General features: G+C 30.6%; 1 protein-coding gene across 5 annotated transcripts; it reads right to left on the bottom strand.

Annotated features, from left to right (window-relative positions):
- Positions 1–8,723: 8,723 nt before the first annotated feature.
- Positions 8,724–24,099, bottom strand: LOC142323628 (mitochondrial transcription rescue factor 1-like). Of its 5 annotated transcripts, none has more exons than XM_075363530.1 (5): positions 23,287–23,435; positions 21,066–21,208; positions 16,822–16,894; positions 13,749–13,944; positions 8,724–8,860 (listed from the first exon to the last, which is right to left on the bottom strand). In XM_075363530.1, exons 1-5 carry the CDS (start codon positions 23,299–23,301, stop codon positions 8,769–8,771), a joined length of 519 nt encoding a protein of 172 aa, XP_075219645.1. In that variant the 5' UTR covers positions 23,302–23,435; the 3' UTR covers positions 8,724–8,768. The 5 variants fall into 5 exon arrangements, with proteins under 5 accessions (XP_075219645.1, XP_075219646.1, XP_075219642.1 ...); XM_075363531.1 differs by lacking the exon at positions 23,287–23,435 and adding an exon at positions 24,046–24,094 and having other exon boundaries at positions 8,726–8,860; XM_075363527.1 differs by lacking the exon at positions 23,287–23,435 and adding an exon at positions 23,640–24,099 and having other exon boundaries at positions 8,727–8,860.
- Between the last annotated feature and the right edge of the window lie 410 nt (positions 24,100–24,509).

Genomic DNA, 24,509 nt, shown 5'->3' on the forward strand with positions numbered 1-24,509 from the left:
TTTATAACTGTACTATTTATTTTATTTTATTCATAAATTATAAATAAACTAAAAAGTATGAATAATAATTGAGAGCTAACATTAAACAAGATGGAGCTAACCTTTTTGTTTAATATCCTGCATTTCCTTCAATTTTTTTTTTTTTATTCAGTTAATTGTGTTCTGAGAACCGATTGATATTAATGAACTTTGATGCTAAGTGATTTAGAAATACATAGAGTAGATGTGAGTGGGAAGTTGAAGATCACAGGAATCAGAGTTTGGTTTACAGTAAGAGTTTTTCTGAGATGTAGTAAATTTATTTTTAAATTATATATTAAATGATTCGTTTTCAAAAAACAAGAATTTTTTTTCCAAAGGACCTTTGGAGCTAATTAGCATCAGTGATTAATGGAGTTTAACTTAAAAAGGTTAAAAAAACCCCTTAAGTATGTAACTGAATAATATACTCAATCTGTGTTATATTTGTTTGTATAAAATGTAGTTTATGTTAAAAACTAAATTTCATATCGTTCAAGTGTGTTGAGATGTTGGTTTTTATATGTAATGTGTAAGATTTACATGCTGTGTTAATGTGTATGACCTGTTTCTATGATGAGACTTGCACAATTTGATGTGGATGTCACCTATTCTTTGTATATGTGACTGAATCTGTGTATTCAGTCTTTCCAGCATAGGACAAATAAAATACAAAAATAAGTTAAAATACACCTAGTTGAAGAAATTAAACAATACTAACATAATCAACTAAGAGTCATACAAAATTCACCACATATTCAAGAAAAAAGGTTATTGTGTAATTTTTTAAACAATAAACAAATTGCACAAAATCATACAGAATACCAACAAAACACACAGTACGAGTAACAAAACACCAGCCAAGGAGTACACAAACTAAACAATTATTGCACAAAATACTACATTCATCAAAATGGACACTCACTCATTTATGTAAAAAGAATACTTACAAACATTATACTCAACATCATTAAATATTCCAGGTCACACATACAAAGACTAACTACAACATTCAAATGTTACATATGGCACATAAAAACAAAGATCTTGACACACTTGAATAATGTTCAATTTTCAACTTAAAAAATTTGACAAAAGCAACATAATAAATAAATACAGTAAAAATTGAATATATTTTTAGATTACATACTTAATTGTTACTTAACCGTTGTAAGCCAGGTACTTTTATTAGCATTGAAGAAAGTGCTGATAATTAGCAACAAAAGATCCCAAGGAAGAAAAGGTTCAAGGTTTTTGAAAGTCAGACATTAAAAATTTATAAATAAATTTACCGCTGAAGAGAAAAAAATCTTCTACTCTATATGTTGATAGAAGGGATGAGGATAGAGGGGTTGATAGAGAGATAATGAGGATTTTATTATACATCCCCATTATTATTGGGGTTCATATATTAGTAACGATGTCCCCTATATTTGGGCTACTCCTAAAGCAGTATATTTTACTGGTTATTATGGTATGTATTATGTTATCATAATGTAGATCAACCAAGGATTAAGTAAATACCTCAACAAACGTTTAAATAACTTGAACAAGACAATTAATTAAATTGGCTAAAACTGTGTCTTTCTGATAAATTTATTAAAAACAAAAATATTTGCTTTTGAGAATGTATTCTCTATAGAGTGAATCTGAAGTTAACATAAACTTACTTTTTACTGTATAACTACATATTAATAGGGAGAGAAAAGAATTCTATGGAGATAAGACTACTTTTTGAAATTGTATTACCTTAGCTCTGGTATTTGATTGATTCTTTCAAATGATTTAAAATACTACAGTCTTCACAACAACTTAGGTGGTGATGTGCTTATCTCCTAAATTAGAGCCAAAACTTGATTTGTAGGTAGATTATACATTTTCTTATAAGCATTACTTTCTAAATATAATGTTAAATTTACATAGGCTTAAAATAAAAAGTTGTTTATTGCTCTTACTTTATAGTGTTACGATCATGGACATCTTTGTTTAATCTGTCTTTCAGATTAAATTATTTTCACATTTTAAAATTTATTAGATATAGTTTTGTCAATCAGATTATCTCTACAGATAATTAATTTAATGTCAGAATAAGGGATACAAACTAAAACTACTAATTGGGTAAATACAGAATGCGTCTGTAAATAAAAAGCATCGTATCATATAACATTTAAATTTTGTGTCTGGAAAACAATTATTATTGAAATATTATAATGAAATTATTAAATAATTAGCTGGTTGGGGCTCGCTTTGCTCACCCAACCATCTGGTAAGGGGGTAAAATTCCCTGGACCTCCAGGGCCAAGTCAGCCCAGGTAAACCCCGGAGCCGAGCCTGGGGTCTACCATAGGGCTGCAGAGCTCACTTCACTTGTCACTACTATCTTACCAGAGGGCTTCACTCCCTGGTCCCCTGCAGTGTTTGTTACCCTCATGGTTGAGAGAATAATGCTGATAAATAGCAATTAAAGTATTCAGGCTTTACAGAAACCTGAAAAATAAACCAAATTACAAAAGACAGAATAGTAGTAGATATGGTAACTAAAGTACACACACCTTTGACGGCAAAAAATTCATAACTTATTTCTGTTGCCAAGGTGACAGAAATACAATAATAAAGTAAAAGGACTAATCTTTTATTTCATTAATTAATATCTTTAATTTACAACTTCACCCCAAGGGGGCTTGGGCCTTGGTCTATGGCTTAAAACTTTCCCTGAGATAACATGAATGCATTCTGATAATTTGAAAGCAATTGGTCGATTGGTTCTCGCATGATGTGAGAACAAAAAGGCAAACTTTCGCCTTTATGTATAAGAAGATTCATTTTTATAATACTGTAACTTTTTCCATACATAAGATCATCTTCTTCAGTGGATTTACTAGTAATGTTGTTGTCATGGGTGCTTGCCTTAAAGATATAGAAATCCCTGTTAGCAAGTAATTAAATAATATATCCAAAATATCAATGTCCTATTATGTAAGAATTAATGAAGTCTTATGTTCTTGTCAATTCGTCGTCGTCAGTTTCATCCGAGTCGAATCATTTGCGTCACTGTGGTTCCAAAGTATATCGTCTTCAGAATCATCCAATGCATTCGACAAGCAGCACATCAAGAATGACATTTTAACTATTTCCGATGGCAAATTATTCCAAGCTTACGAAATCCATTCTACAATCGTAGCTGCTGGTGCTCGTTTAATTTTGCCGCTCGGTGTAAACCACCGTTTTCAGTCAACCACTGATTGTATTGTGCACGAATACGATCTTTAAAGATTTATTAACCTCGACATCCAGTGGTTGTAATTGACTCGTCATACTTCCAGGAATTACAACTAAATCACATTTTCCATTTATCACTTTTGTTTTAATGTTGTCAGACAAATGAGCACGAAAACATCCCACATTAACGTACTGTTTCGTTTTAGAAGTCCACCCGGTCTACGTTCCCATACACATCTTAACCAATCTTGCATTAGATCGCTCGTCATCCAGGCACTCTGTTCAGCTCAAACAATTACACCACCAAGGAATCTTTCTTTTGAAGAGTTTTCCTGTTCAGAATTACATATGGCGATAATTCATTTCCGCCGGCAGTAGCACCCAACATAACAGTTATCTTATTTACTCATATCCAGTTGTTACCATTACTTGTTTTTGTCCCCTTCTCACTTACGGTGTAATTTTGTGGCATATCAAAGAACACAGCAACTTCATCAGAATTACCGATTTGACTCTGAGACAGTATTGTTTCTTTTATCGTAGATCGATTACGTAACGTTGATATTGCACTAATTTTTGTTCGTAATCTGATGGTAGCTTCTGGCAAATGGAGGTTCTGCGACGTTATAACAGACATTGCCTTGAATTTCTCACACCATCCACGGCTAGCTTTAAATTGAATACCATTATTCCTGGGATTTTCCCTGGACTTTAACATCAGTCCATCTCTTGGAAGACCTCTTGTGGGGAGTTCCTTGAAATAGGCCAGAACAACAGCATCGATTTCCGGATATTTTCCATGTTTTGTCCCGAAAAAGATTTCTTCGTTCGTCTACACGCAAATAATTTCTGTTTCGTACTGTGCCACTGACGCACATTCATTTCGTTTACTGAGAACTGTTTACCAGTGGCACGATTTCTGATCTGTTCCATCGCGTAAAATAATGTTGCGTTTAAAGTCTGCGTCGTATGTGAAACTCTTTTCCATGTTGATGAAATGGTTAGAAAAACACAAAAAATTAGTAGAAAGGAACGGTTATGAAAAAATTGACTGATTTACAACTACAGTAGTATACCGTATTCCTGTTCAACATCGAATGGAGATAGAAAGGAATCATGAATGAACGTTTGTCATCATGCAAAGAGCACATGAACAAATTCCAGAATGACTCATCACTAAATTATGATGTCAACTGTTGAGATGAGTCGTCTAGAAATTTGTGTATGTTCTATACACTATGACAAATGTGCTTTCACATTTCTTATCTAACCTCCATTCGATGTTGAACAGGCGTACAGATTCAAAAACTTCAACTTTACACCTATTCGTTTATGTAAAATGGTATTAGACCTCCAATTGAAGACGCACCTATTTTCACCCTTTAATCCGTAAAAAAAAGTGTGTCTTAAATTAGAACCAATACGGTATATATATATACCGTATTGGTTATATATATATATATATATATATATATATATATATATATATATATATTAATTATGTAAATTTTATGAAAGAATCTAAGTTAATTGTACTAATGTATTGATGTAGGTAGAAAAAACTGAATACTCGAGTTTAAATATTTTGTCTATCACAGAATAGTAGATGTAATTTAATATCGGTTTAATTATTTATCTAAAGATGTTATCAGATCATGACACATGATTTGATAACATCTTTAGATAAAGGTACCATTGCATGATGATACATGCAATGGTATCCCATTGACATGTACACCACTTACTAAGTTACAAATAAATAATAATGTTAAAAAGACCTGTTTGATAAATGTTAATATATTATAAATTTTAAATCTTGTGATTATTGGTCACAGTAGCAGCAGGATAATAGGGTAAACAGATTAATTTACTACTTATTATCTGGCTCTTTTTATGGAAAAAAAAGCTACAATAATGTTTAATTTTTAAATCTAAGGTTTTCATTACTTCAACATGCTTAACTGAAACATCCTAGCTCAACCTGCATATATTATTATTACATATTATGAATAGACAGAAGTGAATTTGTCTTAGGTTATGTGTACAAATAGTTAACTGATGGTAAGAGAAAGGCACAATGCACCTAAATAATAAGCTAAAAAGGGTCTTGTGACATGGCAAGTGTCAGTGCCAGTAAATAAGTCAACATCTCCCTCAAGTACAGTGACAAGGATATAAAATCAGAGGTAGTGTATAAAAGTACCTGACAGTAGGTTTAAAATGTCTTGTTGAGTGTGGCAACCTCATTGTATATGAGCCTAAAATGAAGGTTGGTAAAGTAGATAGGAAAACGCTAGGGCATTCCCTGCAGGCGACGCATGATCTTGGATTTACCAAGAAGAGTGTGAAAATCGAGTTACTGGGTACAAAGAAAAGGGGGAAAAATGATATGTGGGTAGGAACAGAAAATATTATATTTCTTACTGGGCGCCCAGTGGAACTGGTATATTGTATGAGGGAATAAAGAATGAGGATTTTGGATTTAAGTGAAACTAAATGGAGGGGAAAATGTAGAAAGGATCTTAGAGAAGGATATGCTCTGTATTGGAGTGGTGGGGAAAAGGCAAAAAATGAAGTTGTAGTTTATTGTGGGTAAGCAGATAAAGGAGTGCATAGAGAGGGTGGAGGCAATTGATGATAGAATTAAAGACTAAAGATTGTTGGTAACACTTGGGATATCATACAAGTGTCTGTACCATAGGTGGGATGTATTGAAGAAAATATAGGGCAGTTCTTAAAGAAACTGGAAAGCTGCATAGAAGATAAGGAGACAGTAATAATAGGAGACGTGAACGTGCAGGTGGAAAAAGAAGAAATGGATTAGAGAAGGTACTGGGACCACATGGATATGGAGGAAGAAATGGGGAGGGTGAAATGATAGAGGTTTGTGAACAGAATAACTTCACAGTGGATAACTCATGCTTTGATAAGAATAGAAAAAAAGATTACAAGGTACAGATGGGGAGAGAGAAAAACAAAATCAGTAACTGATTACATTTAGTGGAGAGAGAGAGAGAGAGAGAGAGAGTTAAGGATGGAACTGATGGATGTAAGGGTGGTGAGTGAAGAAATAATGGTTGGAGGAGACCATAGGTTGGTAATGGCTAAGCCTAGATTTGAGAAAATTCCCAGTATGAAGGCTATGAGGGAAATAAAAATAAAAATGTGGAAGTTGGATGAAACCAAGATAAGGGAAGAGTTTGAAGGAGGAATAAAGAAATTCTTACCTAAAGGAGAAATAAAAGAGGTGGTGGAAGAGTGGGGGTGCTTCAGGAAGGCCGTGGTAGGTATAGCAGAGCAGGTATGTGATAGAACCAGTGGGAAAAGAAAAGGAAAGGAAGTGTTGAAATGATGATATAAGGATGGCAGTTGAACAGAAGAAGATAGCAATGAAGACATGGAGACAAAGCCAGAAGGATGAAGACAGGGATAAATACAGGGAAGCAAAAAGGGGATGTAAGAAATTTGTAAGCAGAGAGAAGAGCAAATATTCAAAATAGTTCACAGAAGAGCTGGAAAGGGACTCAATAGGGAATAAGAAAATGCTTTTTGGTGTCATTAAAAGTAAAAGAATAAAGAGAGAAGATACAAAGTTTATTACGAACAATCTAGGACATGTGATAGTAAAGGAGGAAGAAGTACTTTGTAGATGGAAAGAATATTTTAATAAACTCCTGAACCCAAATCGATTGAAAGAAAAAGGAGAGGAAAAGGATAGAACAGTGATGACGGAAGTGGGGACAGAAGGAGTGTTACATAACGATGAAGGAGATAGAGGATCCTTTAAGAAAAATGAAAGGAGACAAAGCACCATGAATTGATCAGGTAAGCATTGAGATGGTGAAGGTAGAGTTTTTGGTTTACAATGGCTGTACAGACAGTTCAGATATGTATGGAAAATGAGGGTGATTCTAGAAGACGGGAAAAAGGGAATAATAATCCCCACACTTATAAAGGAGGATACAATGTTTTTATATTAGTAATTACAGATGTATTACACTATTTCCACACATGGCAAAGCTGTTTAAGAGGGTATTGGAAAACCACAACAGAAGGAAGATGGAAGAGGAACAGATGGGATTCAGATGTGATAGATACAGTACAGATGCAGTATTTGCATTGGACAAGTAAGTAAGAAGTGAAATTATAATAAGAAATTATTAATGGCATTTCTGGACATAATAAAGGCGTATGTTAGCATGGATAAGGAAGTTGTGGTGGTAGGTACTAGAAGAAAAAAAATCTGGATAAAGTGGACATCTAGATGGTTAAAATTATATACGATGGGAGCCGGAACAATATCAGGACAAGGCTGGAGAAGTCAAATTTGTTTGAGATAAAGAATGGGTTAAGACAAGGAAGTGTGATATCTCTACTTTTGTTTATAATAACTATGGATGGAATCTTCAAAAATTTAAAAGGAAATAACAGGAGTGAGCAACTTGTTATTTTTAGACAACCTAGTTATATGGGGGAGGAAGATTCTGAAAGGGATGTAGAGTGTGTAATAAACGTGCAGGGTGAAGAGATTGAGAAATATGGAATGCAGTTTAGTGTTGAAAAGAGTAAAGTGATTGTGCAAGACAGAAAAAGGGAAATTCAATGGACATAATTATGAATGACAGAAAAATAGAAAGGGTAAAAGAGTTTACTTTTCTGAGGATGGGAGACTGGTTAAAGAAATAAGTACTTGCCTTCTGGAGTACAGAGGCAAGTGGATTTTATCAGAGTGTAAGAAGTCTGGTCTGGAACAAGAAGGTACCTTTGCAGTGCAAGAGAGTTATGTATAAAGCCTACTTTGTGCCAGTCCTTATCTATGCAGCAGAAACCTGAACAGCTGGCAGAAAGATGGAAGGTCGAGTACAAGCAAAAGAAATGAAATTCAAAGAAGCATGCTGGGAAAGACAAGAAGGTATAGTATAAGTATAATTAGAGTGGAAAGAAATTGGGAAGCCTTGTCAAGTCACTGGAAGATCAAAGCTCAGGTGATTTGGACATATTGAAAGGATGGATGAGGAAAGATTACCAAACAGGACGCTGTATGCAAGGAAACAGGTGAAGACCAAGAATGAAATGGATAAATACAGGACAAGAGCACAGTTTCTTCATGGAAGAAGTGCACAAGAAAGGAGATGTGATGAGTGTAATAGAAGAGAGATGGTTCATGGGTCAAGGCAGGTGAAGAAATTTTGTAGAAGGCTCAACCCACGGAAACTTGGATTAAAGGGAACTGAAGATGATAATAATTAGAATACTGTATTGTGAGGAATGTAAAACTGAACTAGTTTTAAATGAAAAGAATTATCCATTTCCTTTTGTGTGCGTTTACCTGTATAACTATTTATTTATTATTAAAAACCATATATTATTGGTGTTGAAATAGTGAAATCTGTGGGAGCAGTTCTTCAAAAAATAAATAACATTAGACAGCATTATAAAGGTAAAATTTTAATTTATTTATTAGCTTCCTTTGCTTATAGCTTATAAATGTCAGTTATAAATATTTTTCAATATTGTTCATTTTATACCAGCTATAATTCCACCAAATTTTTCACAACTGATAGTTTCTGGGAGCAAGGAGGTTCAGACAGATCCCATCTGCAAGTTGAGTTTTTACTTGCCTCTAAAAACAGAAGTTTTAAAAAAGTTATAACGTCAAATTTCTTAATTTTCATTAATTTAATGGGGAAATTATTAATTCTCCTACCCAAGAGGACTACTTTTTGAGAACATTGTTTCAGATTTTTTTTTACTATTGTTCATAGATGTATGTATGTGTACATTGGCAATTTTAAAAGTCTTTTGTATGAAAAGTTATCACTAAAGTAAAGATTTTTTCACTGTAAGAAAATTTATTCTGAAAACTTTATAAATATTTTTATTTCTCATACACTGCATACCTTATACTACTTCTCTATATAATCACCACATGAATTAAGACAGTTATCGTAGCAATACACCAGATTCAATATATCCTCATCGTATTCTTTTGCCGCCAGTCCACTTAGGCACTGATTAACAGCATTTTTAAATTCATCGTCATCCGTGAATCGCTTACCACTCAAAAATTCTTTCAATTTCCCAAACAAATGGTAATCAGAAGGAGCTGAGTCTGGACTATATGGTGGGTGATTGTAAATTTCCCATCCAAATGTTCTCAGTAAATCACATGTCGGACCCGCATTATCATGCAGCAGGACTACGCCGTCGGTTAGCTGCCCACTTTGCCGATTTTGAATGGCGGACCGTAAATTACGTAGTTTCGCAGTAGGCTTCTGCATTTATAGTCATTCCACGTGGTATGAAATCAATCAACAGTATATCACACCCATTCCAAAAGACTGTGGCCATCAGTTTGCGTCCAAATGGCTGTGGCTTGACCTTTGTCGGTCTGGTTGGTGATTGAGGATGACGGCATTCACTTGATTGCTGTTTTCTCTCTCGCATGTAATACGAAATCCATCTTTCATCGCCGCTAACAATTGATTTAAGGAATTCACCTCTTTTTTCTGTATAGCGCATCAAAAATTCCAAAGCAGATCCCATTTGAATTTTTTTGTGATGTTCTGTTAAGACGTGCATGAACCTTTCAGAAGCTTAAATGGTCATAACAATACGACCGATAACAGCTCTTGAAACATCAGGAAAAGGAAGAGCAAGGTCTGAAATCGTTGAGTGACGATTTTTTCTGATTTCATCATCGATGCGTTTCAACAATCCCTCAGTGATTATCGAGGGCCTCCCTGAACGTTCTTCATCATGCACATTAATTCTGTTATTTCTAAACTTTCATACCACTTTTTCACCAGTGCAACTGAAAATAGATAATTAAGAACATCAAAGAATGAAGCTAAATAAAAAATAAATAAAGATATACATTCCTACTGAAAACATATTAAACTACAACCACGTCCAGCTAAGAGTGAGTTGGGAATTTATACGAGGTAGTCTGGCAAAATAACTATACATTACACTACCTAGACAGAAAAACAAATTATAAGAATAACACTGGACCCGGAGGAATTTTAGCAACAAACATGTTTGAAGAAAAACTTTAATTGGAGAAGTTGCAAACATGGTTTATGAAGGATGTTTTTTGTACATGTATACATGATGTGAATCTTTGGCAAAAACTATACTTTTCCAATATACTATATTAAGGTAACTTAACATTTTGTACTAAATGAAACTTTTTTTTTATTAAATTTGTATAAAACAATTATTTTAGTACAGAAAATAGAATATTTTGAAAAAAATATTTATTTACAGTTTTTTCTATACTTAGATTATAAAAGCCTAAATTATAGATATTAATTTACCAAAAATAAAAACAGCTTAAGTTGACACCTGAGTTAAGAAAAACATGCCTCAACTTTCTACTGAAATTTAACAATTATAACAAAGAAAATTTTTTAATGTCTTTACTACAAACAATTACTGCAGCCAACCTCAAATAACTAATATTTACTTGTTTTTTTTTCCTACTAATTATTCACAATCGTATAAAAATGAATTTTTAATAGATGGAAAAAATTAACATGTTCCCTTTTAAGGAAAATAGCAAGTTCTCTACTTTATGCCTGTTTTTTGTTTCCCCTTTGAACCAAAATGAAACTTGCAGTTTTATTGTGAATGGTATCTGAATTAAGAATATATTAACTGCAAACATGGTAAAAGCTATGAAATAATATTTTACAATTCGGAGTTTTGAAGTATATCTTAAAATTGAATGTAAAATTTACTAGTTCAGAAGTTTTTTAATTTTTCAAAGCTAGAGGTCTAAAATTATTGCAATAAAATAACAAATATTGCTACATTGTTGTGATAAACAATTTTTTTCCTTGCCCTCAAAGGAGATCTTCTCTTTTTCAATAAAGAAATCGATTTAAAATACATATATCAATTTTTTTGAATTGAAGGAAAAAAAAGTTTTTAACTCCTGAACAGTTTCAAATTTTAGTGAGCTTTTTCTTACAAGGTTACATAATTGATTACAGTGCAGTTAAATTTATATTTATGTAAGTTCAAGCCATGCTTTTCACCAAATGGATAAATTTTTTATTTTGCAAGAAGGAATTTTTTATTGATCTGCAATAAGTTTCTTCTTCATGGAGGCTTGGGAATGTGGTCTCATACCGAAAAATACATTATTTTGAGGCAAGAGTATTTGCTGAACTTCATTTTTCTATATTTAACAACTGAAAAGTTGTTTAAGTATTGTCTTACTTTATGGAACACTCTGTACATAGAGTACATAAAAAGATTGTTACAATACTGTAAATGTTATACATTTTTCTTAAAATACTTCATATTTGTTTGAAATATTATATCAGGTCATCCAATACCATTTCAATAAAATAACAGTGGCAATAGCTTATTGCTCTACACACATTACTCAAAAAACATATTTGTAATAAACATTTCACTAATTATGTTGTGAGTGTATTTGAGGCACAATAAATATATGAGTATATGATTGTGTAAACACAGAAACAAACACGGTATTTTGGTTAAAATAAACTCCAAAATAAACATAATTTAAAAGCAAGGATTTTATTGTTAGACCTTAAAAACTGTTCTTTAATATTACTTTTATTCTAATTTCATCTTTTATTAAGGATTTGTAATTCTTTGCTTGTCAGATTATTTTTTTTTAATTTTAATTAACTTATCAGTAATTTTTAATAATGGTTCCTATCTACATAAAATTAATCTTAAGAAATTTTAGTGTTACGCATCTTAAAAACAGGTTCTATAATGTAAAATTATTTTCATTTTTTTTTTAACAAGGATTAATGATTTTTTGTCCATTGTCTAAGATTATGAATTTTACCTTTTCCAATGGTTTTCTTATGTTCGAAATCCTGTGTAGGTCAAATTTAGTAACTGAAATTTGATAAACTTCCCATTATCCAATCAAGCTAAAATTTTGCACACATCTTTGGTTCTAATGACAATATAATATAGCATATTTAACATCATTCTAAATCCAATGTGGCGGACATTATCTAATATTGTTCTAAATCTAATATGGCAGACATTGTGAAAACATGTTTCTTTGCTTACATGCAGATACGAAATCAAATGTTTTGGTAACTAAGGGTTTGTTGTGGTAGCAAAACAATTTGTTATGATAACAAAATGAATTTGTTACTACAACCTATCATTACTTACTGATTTGTTACTGTAAGTTATCTGATTTTGTTATAACGACAAACCCATTTGTTATTGTAAATAAATGAATTCTGTTACTCTAACAAAATTATTTGTCATCCCGTCTTCTGTTATGTTAACAAAATCATTTTTCTTCGTGTGAGGATAGAAAGATTCTTGTGGGAACAAAAACTGAAACCAAAGAATACAAAAGAAAAGAAAAACTGCAACATAATGTAAAAAAACAGTTGGAGAAAGCGTGTCAAAAATACCATGTAAAGCGAGCGAATGAAAGTGAAAAGGCGAAGCAGGCGACAGCTGATTTTTAGCAGGTGAGAGTTGATTTTTTACTTTATTTTTTACACAGCGCTAGTAGAGTTAGATAGAATGAAAAAAAATTATAAACCAATGTAAATGAATTTATTACATTTGAATGATCAAGTACGGGTGGGAAACTAAAAAGTAAAATATAAATAAATTTTTAAAAAAGTATTAAGATAATGGTTTTCTTTTAAAATGAAATTGCTCTCCAAAGTAGAAAATAATTTTTTGGTGATTATAAGATAATAAAAATAACATTTGTAAAAAGAAAATTTGCTAATTAAATATTACTGAAGAATTCAAATAGGTGTTCTGTGAGAATTAATAAAGGTAAAAATGTGAACATAAATTTTTATTTATTACTTAATATTAGCAGTATATGTTTTAAAAATAATAATGGTTTTATAACTAATAAATTTTTGTCTGGATATAATAAATCGTATGAGACTTTACGGTAAAATATCCTTAAGACTACTATTAAGTTCAGTTTTATTCTAACGTCATTTCATATAAAAAGTTTATGGGTTACTTTTCTGTTTTCAAATTAAATGAATTACTAAGATTAATTTATAAATAAAAAAATTTATTACAATCATTTCAGTAAAATATCTTCAGCATTTTAACAGCTATCTGCAATGGAGTACACATTAAAAGCAGAATGCCTAAACTTTTTTTCTTAAAACAAGTAATAAGAGTAATAGATTATAATAAAATTACAGTATATTAACCAGATCAAAATACATGACTGTGACTGGTTAGTAATTGTTGTTCCTTGGAATTAACAAAAAAATGTTTCTCAAAATTGTAATTAAGTGGATCATAGTGCACGTTTTGCATTTTACTTCCTAACATTTTGGAAATGTCAGAAATAGGAAGTTTATATTGGGTTATCGATTTAAAAATGACATAAATCTTCATTTATTTACAGCGTAAAAATGGATTTATTAATTAATTTTCTAAACTATACGTATTAACAAGTAATAATAATATCTTATTATTAATTGATCAAAGTTAATCAAAGTTAATATAATGCTAACTGCTTTCCTGTAGTTTAAAAGGATTATTTTCATAGTTTTCTATCTGTAAAGATTTAGTTCTCCTCATCCGTACATATATTGTTTCTTCTTCTTCATCAGCTTTAGCAGAAATAATTTCTACACGAGCTACATTTAGAAAATCTGGGTTCAGGTTACTCACTCCTTTTATAAGATCAATTTCATCACCAACATTTGCCTGAAAAATAAATAGGCTACTCAGAAAGCAATACTGAACAGAAAAGAATTTTTTATTATGATTAGTATAATACATTATATAGATCATATGAGAAATGGTTGGATAACTCCACAGATAAAAATAGAAACTGCTTCATTTATTCCACGATTTCTGAAGGGAAATCGTGGTAAAACCTTGATCTGAGAAGCATCACAAAATACAAAATTAAAAATAAAATAAAAGATAGATATGATAAAAATCCATATTAATTTTTAAAAATACAAACACATGAAATAACGTTGAGATAAATACATGAAGATACAAAGTATTAAAAAAACTATAAAATAATTCACAATTTTGAAGATGTTAATGAGAAATATTTGAGCAAAGATTTATGTACACATTGAATGGGATGCAGAAAATCCAGAAGCTTTTTTTTAATTTTTAATTGTATTATTTTGAAAAAAATTCATAGTCAGATTAATATTGTTTCCATAAAAGAAAATCTTTTAACTGCATTTTAAACAGATTGATAGGAAGATTTTTTTAACTGTCAGAAACATATTAAAAATGGCAATAGAAGTGTAAATAAGATTCTTTCTCATATACCAAAAAATTTTGTTGAGTTATATGAAGACAGTTCTGTTGTCTGATTTGGTAAAAGTGGGATATTGTTACTTTTAAGAATAAGTGACTTCTTTTTAAACTATATATTCATAAATACAAACCCAAAAAATAAGTTAACAACATTAATTTTTTAAACATCAGTTTATATAATTCATACTTAGTGCGCCAAACAATGATCTGACACTCCATTTTTGTATCTTGAAAACTTGTGACTTTTGGGGAAGCTCTCTAAGAGATATTATACTTCAGAAGAGAATGTAGGTAAGCATATTAAATAATGATGTCAAGCTTAATGTTTTAATAAGGCGCTTTAAAGTAAAACAGTATGGGGTGATTTTGCTGCGAATGAAATAATTTTAACATACTAAGAAAATATGACATCAAATAAAATTAATGGGAATTCTATTCACATGATCAACAATGTTACATTCTACTTGAAAAGCACAGATATCAAGACTAAGATAATTCCATGCAAAATATTCGTGTTATTTAACAAACGTTTTTTTCTACATGAAGTTGTATAGGTGAAATAAACTTTTATGAATCATTGGTACTTACGTATTAACGCCCCCGCAGCTACAGCTTTATTTAAAAACAAAGTAGTCAATCGGATTTCGGTGGAAAATGGGCAGATTTAGAGTTTAACATAGATTCAAAACGGTCTCTTTATTAATTTTAATAAATATAATTTAACCAATCTTAACCTACGCTCACTAACCTTGACTAATTAACAGGAGTGTTTTGATTATTTAAACAATAAATAATTGCAATAATTACTGAATTTATTAAATAAATACTCAAAAAATTATGGTGTTAATTAGTCAAGGTTAGCGAGCGAAGCGAGCATAGGTTAAGTTTGGTTAAATTATATTTATAAAATAAATAATTATAAATAACCATTTATTAAAATTAATAAAGGGACTGTTCATTTTCCACCGAAATCCGATTGACTCCTTTGTTCTTAAATAAAGCTGTAGCTGCGGTGGCGTTAATACGTAAGTACGGAAGCATCTAATGAATTTTAATAAAAATTTAATGAACAGCACCTGGTAAAAATTTTGTTGAAGGTAAGATTCTGATGAATCCTGTTACTGTCAAAAGAATATATAGATACAGCTATCACATGTACTTTTATGTAGGGATGGTAGGGATGTATGGAGGTTACCACTCTGCTGAACTCCTTTTCATTTTGAAAGCTTAAAGTTTGAATATCTGACAGGCTTTTTCTTTTAATTAATCATAAAAAAAGACACATAACTGGGCACCAGCCAATTGTCATAGTATAAATAGATATTTAATCCTATTGTCCCTATGCTGTAGTGGGGACCCAATTGCCACTGAGGGGAAGCCTGGTTTGACTTCAATGGACGAACTACAATTCCCTGACTTTGTTGGAGACCAACTTCCAAACTCAACAGCTTTTCTCAGAGCTAACGCAAAAAACAGCCCTTTTCAGGGCCAGCACAAGGTTATGAATTATGAGCTGTCTAAGCTATTTGATGACAACAGCCCTTCTCAGGGATACCATAAGGTTAGTGACTATGAGCTGTCGAAGCCAATCGATGACAAAAACGGCCCTTTTCAGGGTTACTATAAGGTTAGTAAGTGCCTGTGTCATCGAAGCTATTCGGCAATAATATATATATATATATATATATATATATATATATATATATATACAAACAAGTATTATCTATAAAGAACTCATGAAACTTAGGACTTCACTAATCCAAAATACTGAAGCATCTTTCCTTTACAATTCCTTTTGTGTGGATTACACAAAGACCTTACTAGAGCAGTTTAAGCAAGACATATTTTACTATTTCCCAAAAACAAGCTGGTTTGAATGGCTATTCAGCTCTTTGAAAACAATAAAGAGCTCATGGAAGGGGTTAGTGGGTAATGTGGGGCCAAAGTACTCAAACAAAGGTCTGGAAAGCTGGTATCAGGATAGTTTCTTAATGTTGAAAGCAACGTAGGTAATTTATGTAAGTAATAAAATCTTATAACTGGTCAAATTGGAAATTAATCCTTCTGAAATAGTTCTCATATAGCAAATGTACTGGATTTTCTTAATGCTTAATAATTTTATTCATCTCAAGTTTCTAATCAAAATGCAGTTATGAAGTCATAATAAATACAACAAAACAATACAAAACTGATTCAAAATTTTTCAGTTAGGTCTAAAATGTTTGTTAATTTCAAATATAATAAATAATCTTATATTAAATCATGACAATAATATTTACAAAGTAAGGAAATAATACTCACTCTCTGGCTTTTCTTCAGCATTTTTTCTCCATTTAATCTAATTCTACTTTCATAAAATGCCAGCTCAAGCTTACTAAAATGAAAAAAGTTATTTTAATAATGTTGGTAAATATAAAAATACAAAGACTCATACAAAGAATAAAAAATCAACAATAAAATCAATTGCAACATTATCAGAAAAATCATAAAATTTGTTTTCCTGTTACAATACTTATCAAAACTAGATCTAGTTCAGACTGCCAAATTAATTTAAATCAACTATGCTACTTTAATAATGAATTAATTTTTCAATTATCATACCTCTGAAAGTGGCATTAAAAAATTATTAAAAGAATTCATAGAAAACACAAAGTGAAAATTTAATATAAGTTCAACAAACATCTAATAATAAAATCAAGGTTTACTTATAATATATATATATATTTATATTATAAAACTCTAAATCACAAATATAATTAAAAAAAAAAAAATATTATAAAACTAAAAAACTAATTCCATCCAAAAATAATTAAATCAAGAACTGTGTAACATCAGATGTCTGAGCAAACCTTTCCTGAAGAAAATACAAAAGGGTGTTAGATGGACCAAAAAGTATTTGCCTTTTAAGATTTTTCATATCCATTTCATGATTATGATTTTGATCAGTCTGAACAATTTAAAAAAAAAAGAGCTTATGGAGGTTGTCTCACTTATGAATTCTATAAGGCACTTCTGCCCTGTACAGGACATATTGAAAATAATATTTTAATGTGCATGATAATTCCAAAAAGTGGTAAAGAACTAAACTATTTCTTCTTCACAAGAAAAGCTATAAAATGATCCCTGTAACTACAGAAGTAGTAGCTATGATTATTGCAAGTTAAAACATTTACAGTATTGTTAATGATTCAATGCTGTGAACAATAATACGAGACTGACTTCAGAAAAAATCAAGGCATCTTGTTGTAAAAATAGCCTTGATTTTATTTATATTTACTCTGCATTTCAGTGTCTAGCATTTTTTGTGGATTTAATTTTTACAAAAATTAAAATGCCTTAATTTGGTTTTACAGGTAATTTTTATTCTACCCATTACTCTGTACTATGACTTAATCTGGATCACTAGCAGTAACTAATGAAATGATAAGGGTTCTTAATATAATTTATAATCAAGCTACTTGAAAACTGGAGGAGGATGATTGACTTCCATTTCTATCTTAAAAGCCAATCAGAGTAACACTCACTCTCTCATCAGCTCTTTTAACATGCCTCAAACTAAGAATTTTTTGGCACATATGGATTGTCTGGACCAAGTTGAGAATAACATGAATATTTAATGTTACTCAATGCCAATAACATGTATCCTGATGGGTAATCCAGTTAAAATAAATAAAAAAAAACTTACTGTATATATTTCAGATAATAAAAAACACAAAAAAATGAAGGCATTCATTCCACTTCCACAAAGATAGAGATAGAATGACTAAATATAGATTTTGCCATAGATAAAATGTACAGGTGAGCAATCAGTTTAATTATTTAAGTTTACAACTTACCTCTTCAAGGAGTTTCATGAGACAAGTATTAATATTTTAAATGAAATGAAAGGAAAGATGGGAGTTACCTTGTATACATTCTGTATTCCCGAATCAGATCAGCAGATCATCATCTACAATGTTCTAATTGGTTTCTGGAGGGAAGTCAATCATAAATCAAGTCCTTAGCATTCCCCAGCCATACTCTTATAGATCCAACTGAAGGAAGATACTCCTTCAATCAATTTTTATAGATAAACTTAAATTACAGCAATTTTTCAAACACTGTAATTAGGCCTCTAATTTTTGATCATGTACATCCATACTGGAATAAATTTCCAGTAGACTTTTTTATTTGATAACTGAGCACAGCTAACACGTTAGGATAGTTTTTAGTGACTGAATCACCTACATGAGGTGTGATAAAATAAATCACAAGAACCTTTTAATTCTGCATGCTATATCTTTTTGACCAAGTTTGTTTTTTCCATGCAATGACAGCACTGTCTAGAATGTATATGAATATTTTCAGCAATATTAGAAGAGTAGTTCAAATATAGTGGCAATTTATTTTGTTTGAAAATGACAGAACAAAGGATTTGGATTAAATTTTACATTGGAAATGGAATAGTGAAGTGATATTGTAAAAGAAATCTTTTGGTAAGGATGTTACATCATCAGCAAATGGTTTAAAAGTGGATAAAAACAGTCTCAAAAAGGTCATAAAGACACTTTGGACTAGAAGTTTTGATGTCCTAATAAATCAACAATCCATAAAAATATCAACAAAATAAAGAATATTGTGATCAATAATTGTCGCATCAGTATTAAAGAAGTTGCTGAAGAGGTGGGAATTGCTTATAGCTCATGTGAAACAATTCTGATTGACTTTTGGGTATGAAACAAGTAGTAGCAAAATCTGTTCCAAAACTGTTGAATTTTAAAAAAGCATCATTGCAGAACAATTGTTAGCCATCGCTGATGACTCAGAATTACTCAAACATATCATAATAGGTGATGAAACATGGTGGTGTACAGTTACAATATTAAAGCAAAGATCATCATAAAATATTAATCATCCCAATAGATTCCTGGAGAACCAAAATCAAAAAAAGCAAACCAAGTTCGACCAAATGTTAAGGTTCTGCTTACCGTGTTTGTTTTCAATTACAATGGCATTATGTATTACGAATTCTTACCACAAGGTTGTACACTCAATCAGCAGTTTTACACTGTTTGTGTGGGGCAAACTGAATAAAATGACCACAAATGTGAGCATACAATTCATGGCTTTTTCATCACGATAACACTCCAGTTTCCACTTCACTAATAATTCGTGATTATTTACCTAAAAATAATGCCAGATGTCATAGTTACAACATTCTCTAAAGATGATACCCTGCAACCTTTTATACCAAATGATTAAGAGACAATAACGATTTGTAACAAATGGTGAATACAGAAAAAAATCACTTAGTGAACTTCAGCTATACCAAAAAATACTTCTTACAAATGTTTTGTGGGTAGGAAGAAATACTGCATAAGTGTGTCACATCACTGGGGAACTACATTGAAGGGAACAGTATCAATATAAAAGAATAAGAAAATTCTTTTTTATAAATATTACAATTCTCTTTATTTTTTAAACACACATCGAACTTGCAACTTCATTCAGAATTATAATATAATCTGACTTGTCTTCTAAATCTATCAAACGATCTTTTGCTGATAAAGAATAATTTCTAAGATTTAAAACTCTAATGAACATCTGAAATACTGACAATGCCTTGACAGAAATAGTCGCCTGATTAAAATCGATATAAACTGATTGCATTTGGTACATAGTCCATTCCATTACAACTTTTTTCTTGTTCCTATGTGATGCTTATTTCTTCAGTAATATTTATACAGTATTTCTTTTAAAATTTCTGTTTTTTATAATGCTACTTAAATATGAATGTGATAATGTACAATTTACTGCTACATCACTTACTTCCATACCTGATTCTTTGTTTAGTAATTTTGTGTTTTTCTTGTAAATAATAAATTTCCCTCTGTATAATACATTTTCTTTTTTTCTGCCATTATGTAATAAAATTTAAGCCTACAAAGAGATATTTATTATACTAATTATGCTAAAATTTTATTACACAATTTTAATAATTACAACAAATATAGAGTAATGTAAAAAAAAATAATCATCGCCTTCATCCTTCAGTTTCCTTCATCATTACATCCTTCATTAGTCCTCACTTTCAATAAATTATTTAATGTTATTTATTTTTGTAACTATGTTTTTATTTAATGTAGAAACACAGTTCTTGCAAATAATAATAACAGTCCTACTTTGGGTGAGGTTGTTATGAAGAACAAGTAATTAAAATATCTAAAAATGACCAAACAGCATAGAAAAATGGGATAAATAATTTAAGAAATACAATAAATACATCCATGTTATATGGAGAGCAAAAACAGGAACTCACTGATATCTAACAAGATGATAATTATACCTGAAGAATTTCTAAACAGCAACATTCTAACTACTCCAACTGACAAAGCTCAGACTCAAAATGTTATTATTCTTGAAACATTTTAAACAATGTTGCAATCTTATGCTTTTATTCAGTATTATAATGACACCGTGCAATATTTTTCAATAATATAAGCAAGTGTGCTGGATAGTTCTTATTCTGATAAAAGTAGAGAAAACAGGTACTAATACAAACGTACTTTCTTGGTAATCCAAGTGCACTTTTTAACACTACATCAACTCTCATTGAAGGCAACTGAGTTTTAATTATTTTAGAAGTTCTATCATATTTATCAATAACATCCATGTCTTCATCTGAGCTCTCAGAATCTGATTCTTCAGCCTGAAAAAAACAACAAAAATAACAAAAAAAGACCATGAATGTTTTCTTTTTTAAAGTATAATTTAACAATAAACAAACATTTAAACGGAAACAGTATTATCTGATTAGTTACAAGCATTGAGCTATTCACAATCAAAACAAATATTTAAGATTGGTGTCAAACATGAAAATTGTGTTCTGCCATGGTTTTTTTTTATTAAAATAGAGATTTTGTTTTAATAAAAAAAAAAACAACAATAATAGTGATCTAGAGTACGCTGCTAAAGAAGCTACATTTTCATACCACACTGCTAGACACGAATTCAGTTTCAAAACGTCAGACTGCACATCTAAACTGGTTAAAAAGTTATATGACCCAAAATTTTCATCTGCTAGAACCAAAATTATTGTTAAAGTTATTTTGCAATTTATACTTGATAATGTGTTGCGCTCTTTGGAAAACATTAATTATGTAACAGTAACGATGGATAGCTCAAACAGAAGTGATGTAAAACTTGTTTTGATTGTTGGTAAGTTATTTCAGTCTGGAAGAGAGAATTCAAAGTTAAACTTTTAAATTTCGATGAAGTGTCAGGTGAAACTTCTTAAATTTTGATTCAGTATCTTTTGCAGTGTGTAAAAAAATACAAACTTGAAGAAAAGTTGGTTTGTTATACTGCTGATAACACTAACAGTAATTTTGGTGGTGTGAAGAGAAAAGGGAATAAAAATGTGTTCAGAAAAATTCAAAGTGATTTAGACAGACCTATTTTAGAACTGGTTGTTCAGCCGACATTGCACACAATTCAGTACAAACAGTATGTGATTCTCCTACTCCTGGACATAGAAGTTATTGTTATAAAAATTTATAAATATTTTCACATATATACAGTAAGAGTAATGAAAATTAAAGTTCTGCGAATTTGTGTAAACAGATTACAAAAAAGTATTACCTCATAGCAGCACAAGGTTCCTTAGTTTGTTACCTGCAATAGAAAGAATTCTTTCCATTTTTGATGGCTTAAAATCATACTTTTTATCTTCTGACAAATGCACAAAATTACTTGATTTTTTTGAAAATCTAAAAACTGAACTGTTTTTGAAATTTTTAGATGGTACTCTACAGTTATTTAATAATGTAGTTCTGAAATTGGAAGCTAATTCTATCACAGCAACAGAAGCATTTCAGACATTCTCAATTAATTTGTCAATTTCAGGAAAGAAAAACCTACAAATTGATACAATCTGCCAAAGAATTGCTATGCACTCTAAAAGAAAATAATGATGTTCAGGAACAAGAATTCTTCTCAAGCATAGATAATTTTTATAATTCTAGTATCCAATACTTAAGAGTTGTGGAGAACCAGTTTTGATAACGTTAGTAAGTTTCAAGGGATAAATTTACAAACTGAAATTGCCTTGTCTGATTTAGAAAAGAGTGCACCAGTTGTTAATGAAATTATAAAAGATTCGATAAATACTGATGACCTATTTGATAAACATATATTGTTGAACCAGGTAATTCAAAACCAAAGGGTAGGTTGTGGTTTATGTTCTGAAAAATTTCCAGATGCTATTGAAGAGAAGTGGAAAGCAACTTTTAAGGTAGACTTTTAGTATCTACTGTTAAATATCTGCTAAATGTTAAAATTAATTCAGAACTTTCTGGTTGTGAATTTTATGATGTAATAAAAACAAACAAACCATTTCTGAAAAAAAGTCATGTCTGGTGAAAAATACAACTGAATAAATAAAGTTTAATGATGTTTCAGTAAACTGTTAAAACTTTTAAGTAACTTCAAAAATATGTCCTCGGTTGAACCAAGAAAAAATGGTAAGCCTAAACATATGTCCTGGGTTGGAGCCAAAAAAATATGGTATGCCGATACGTAATAACAAACATTTTTGGGAAAGGTTAACAAGCACTTTTCAAAAACAATACTAAAATACCAAATCATATGATCTTATGACAAACTAATAAAATGCACAAAATTTTGTGCATTTCTATTTTCCAATAGAAAAATTGGAAATTGACAATTATGATAAAAATAATTACGTGAAAATTTTAAGAAAAAAGGCCACATATTCAACACACTTACAAAATTAACAATCATATTATAAATTTGATAAAAACAACACTAGCAAATTAATGTAACAAAATACTATGTGGCTTCATATTACAGGAATTTTTTACAAACTTTAAGGAAGAACCCACAAACATCGCCCTGCTACACAATTAGAAAAAAAACAGCACTAGGAATAAAGAGCTCCAAAAAATGTCATATTTTAATATTTAGAAAACGAATCGATCTTAATGAGACATACTTTTAGACATAAAAAAATAATGCTAATCGTAAAAGAATGATTTCAACAACACTCGTTTTCTACGTATCACTTTAGAGTTGAACTAATGGTTAAATACTTAAAAGTGAATTAAAATTTAAGAACATACTCTACGTTTCTTTTTTGAGTAATTACGGCATGAATCCTGCGAAACGCTGAATAAGGTTTTAGTAACGTCGGTTGACGAGCAAATGTCTAGAACTGTACTAAATTTACAATTAGGCTTGTTTCGAAAGTCTACATCACACTTGTAGCAGCTAACTGGTTTACACAGTAATGAATATTTATTTCGAAAATTTACTGTTCTACTGTTTTCAATTCTTAAAATACGCGTAACAGCCTCTGTAAAGAGAGTACTCTTTTTACAGAACTGATATAAAATCATAATTCTTCGTTATGCCAAATTGACTAGTAGTAATTAAATCCGGCTTATTAACAGGTTCGGCTACAGCACAGTACAAATGTTACACCTTTCCTCTAAAAGTAGTAAGATTTTTTCTTTTCTGAAAACGTACATACAAACTTTTTACCGCAGCACTACGTTAACCTCAACGCTGACTAAAGGTAGGTTAATTGATAACCGATCATGTATTAGTGTACAGTAGTTAGTTCATCAAAATGAGCCTTTTCTGAACTACTCTAAGTAGCTCTAACAACCGATTCCTTTTCATAGATAGCCCGACAGTAGCACATTCTTGAAAATTGCCATGGATGTTCTACTGAATAGCATCGGAAAAGTACATTTTTTAGAATAAAAACTCTCCAGTTTTTTAAAACAGAAAAGTATACTTATTGATCTAAATTAAACAAGGTATAGAAACATAAATAAATCTTTTACTCTAATCAGTAAAATTGGTCTAGTCTTAGTTACAAGTCCTAGAAAATTTAAATAGGAAACCTTCCCTAGATTTTCCCCTCATTGAAAATGTGATATTACCATTCTTTAAATCTTCGCCCTTTTTCCAAAATGGAGTCCAAT

The sequence above is a fragment of the Lycorma delicatula genome, chromosome 4, assembly GCF_047948215.1.
Source record: "Lycorma delicatula isolate Av1 chromosome 4, ASM4794821v1, whole genome shotgun sequence".
NCBI lineage: Eukaryota > Metazoa > Arthropoda > Insecta > Hemiptera > Fulgoridae > Lycorma > Lycorma delicatula.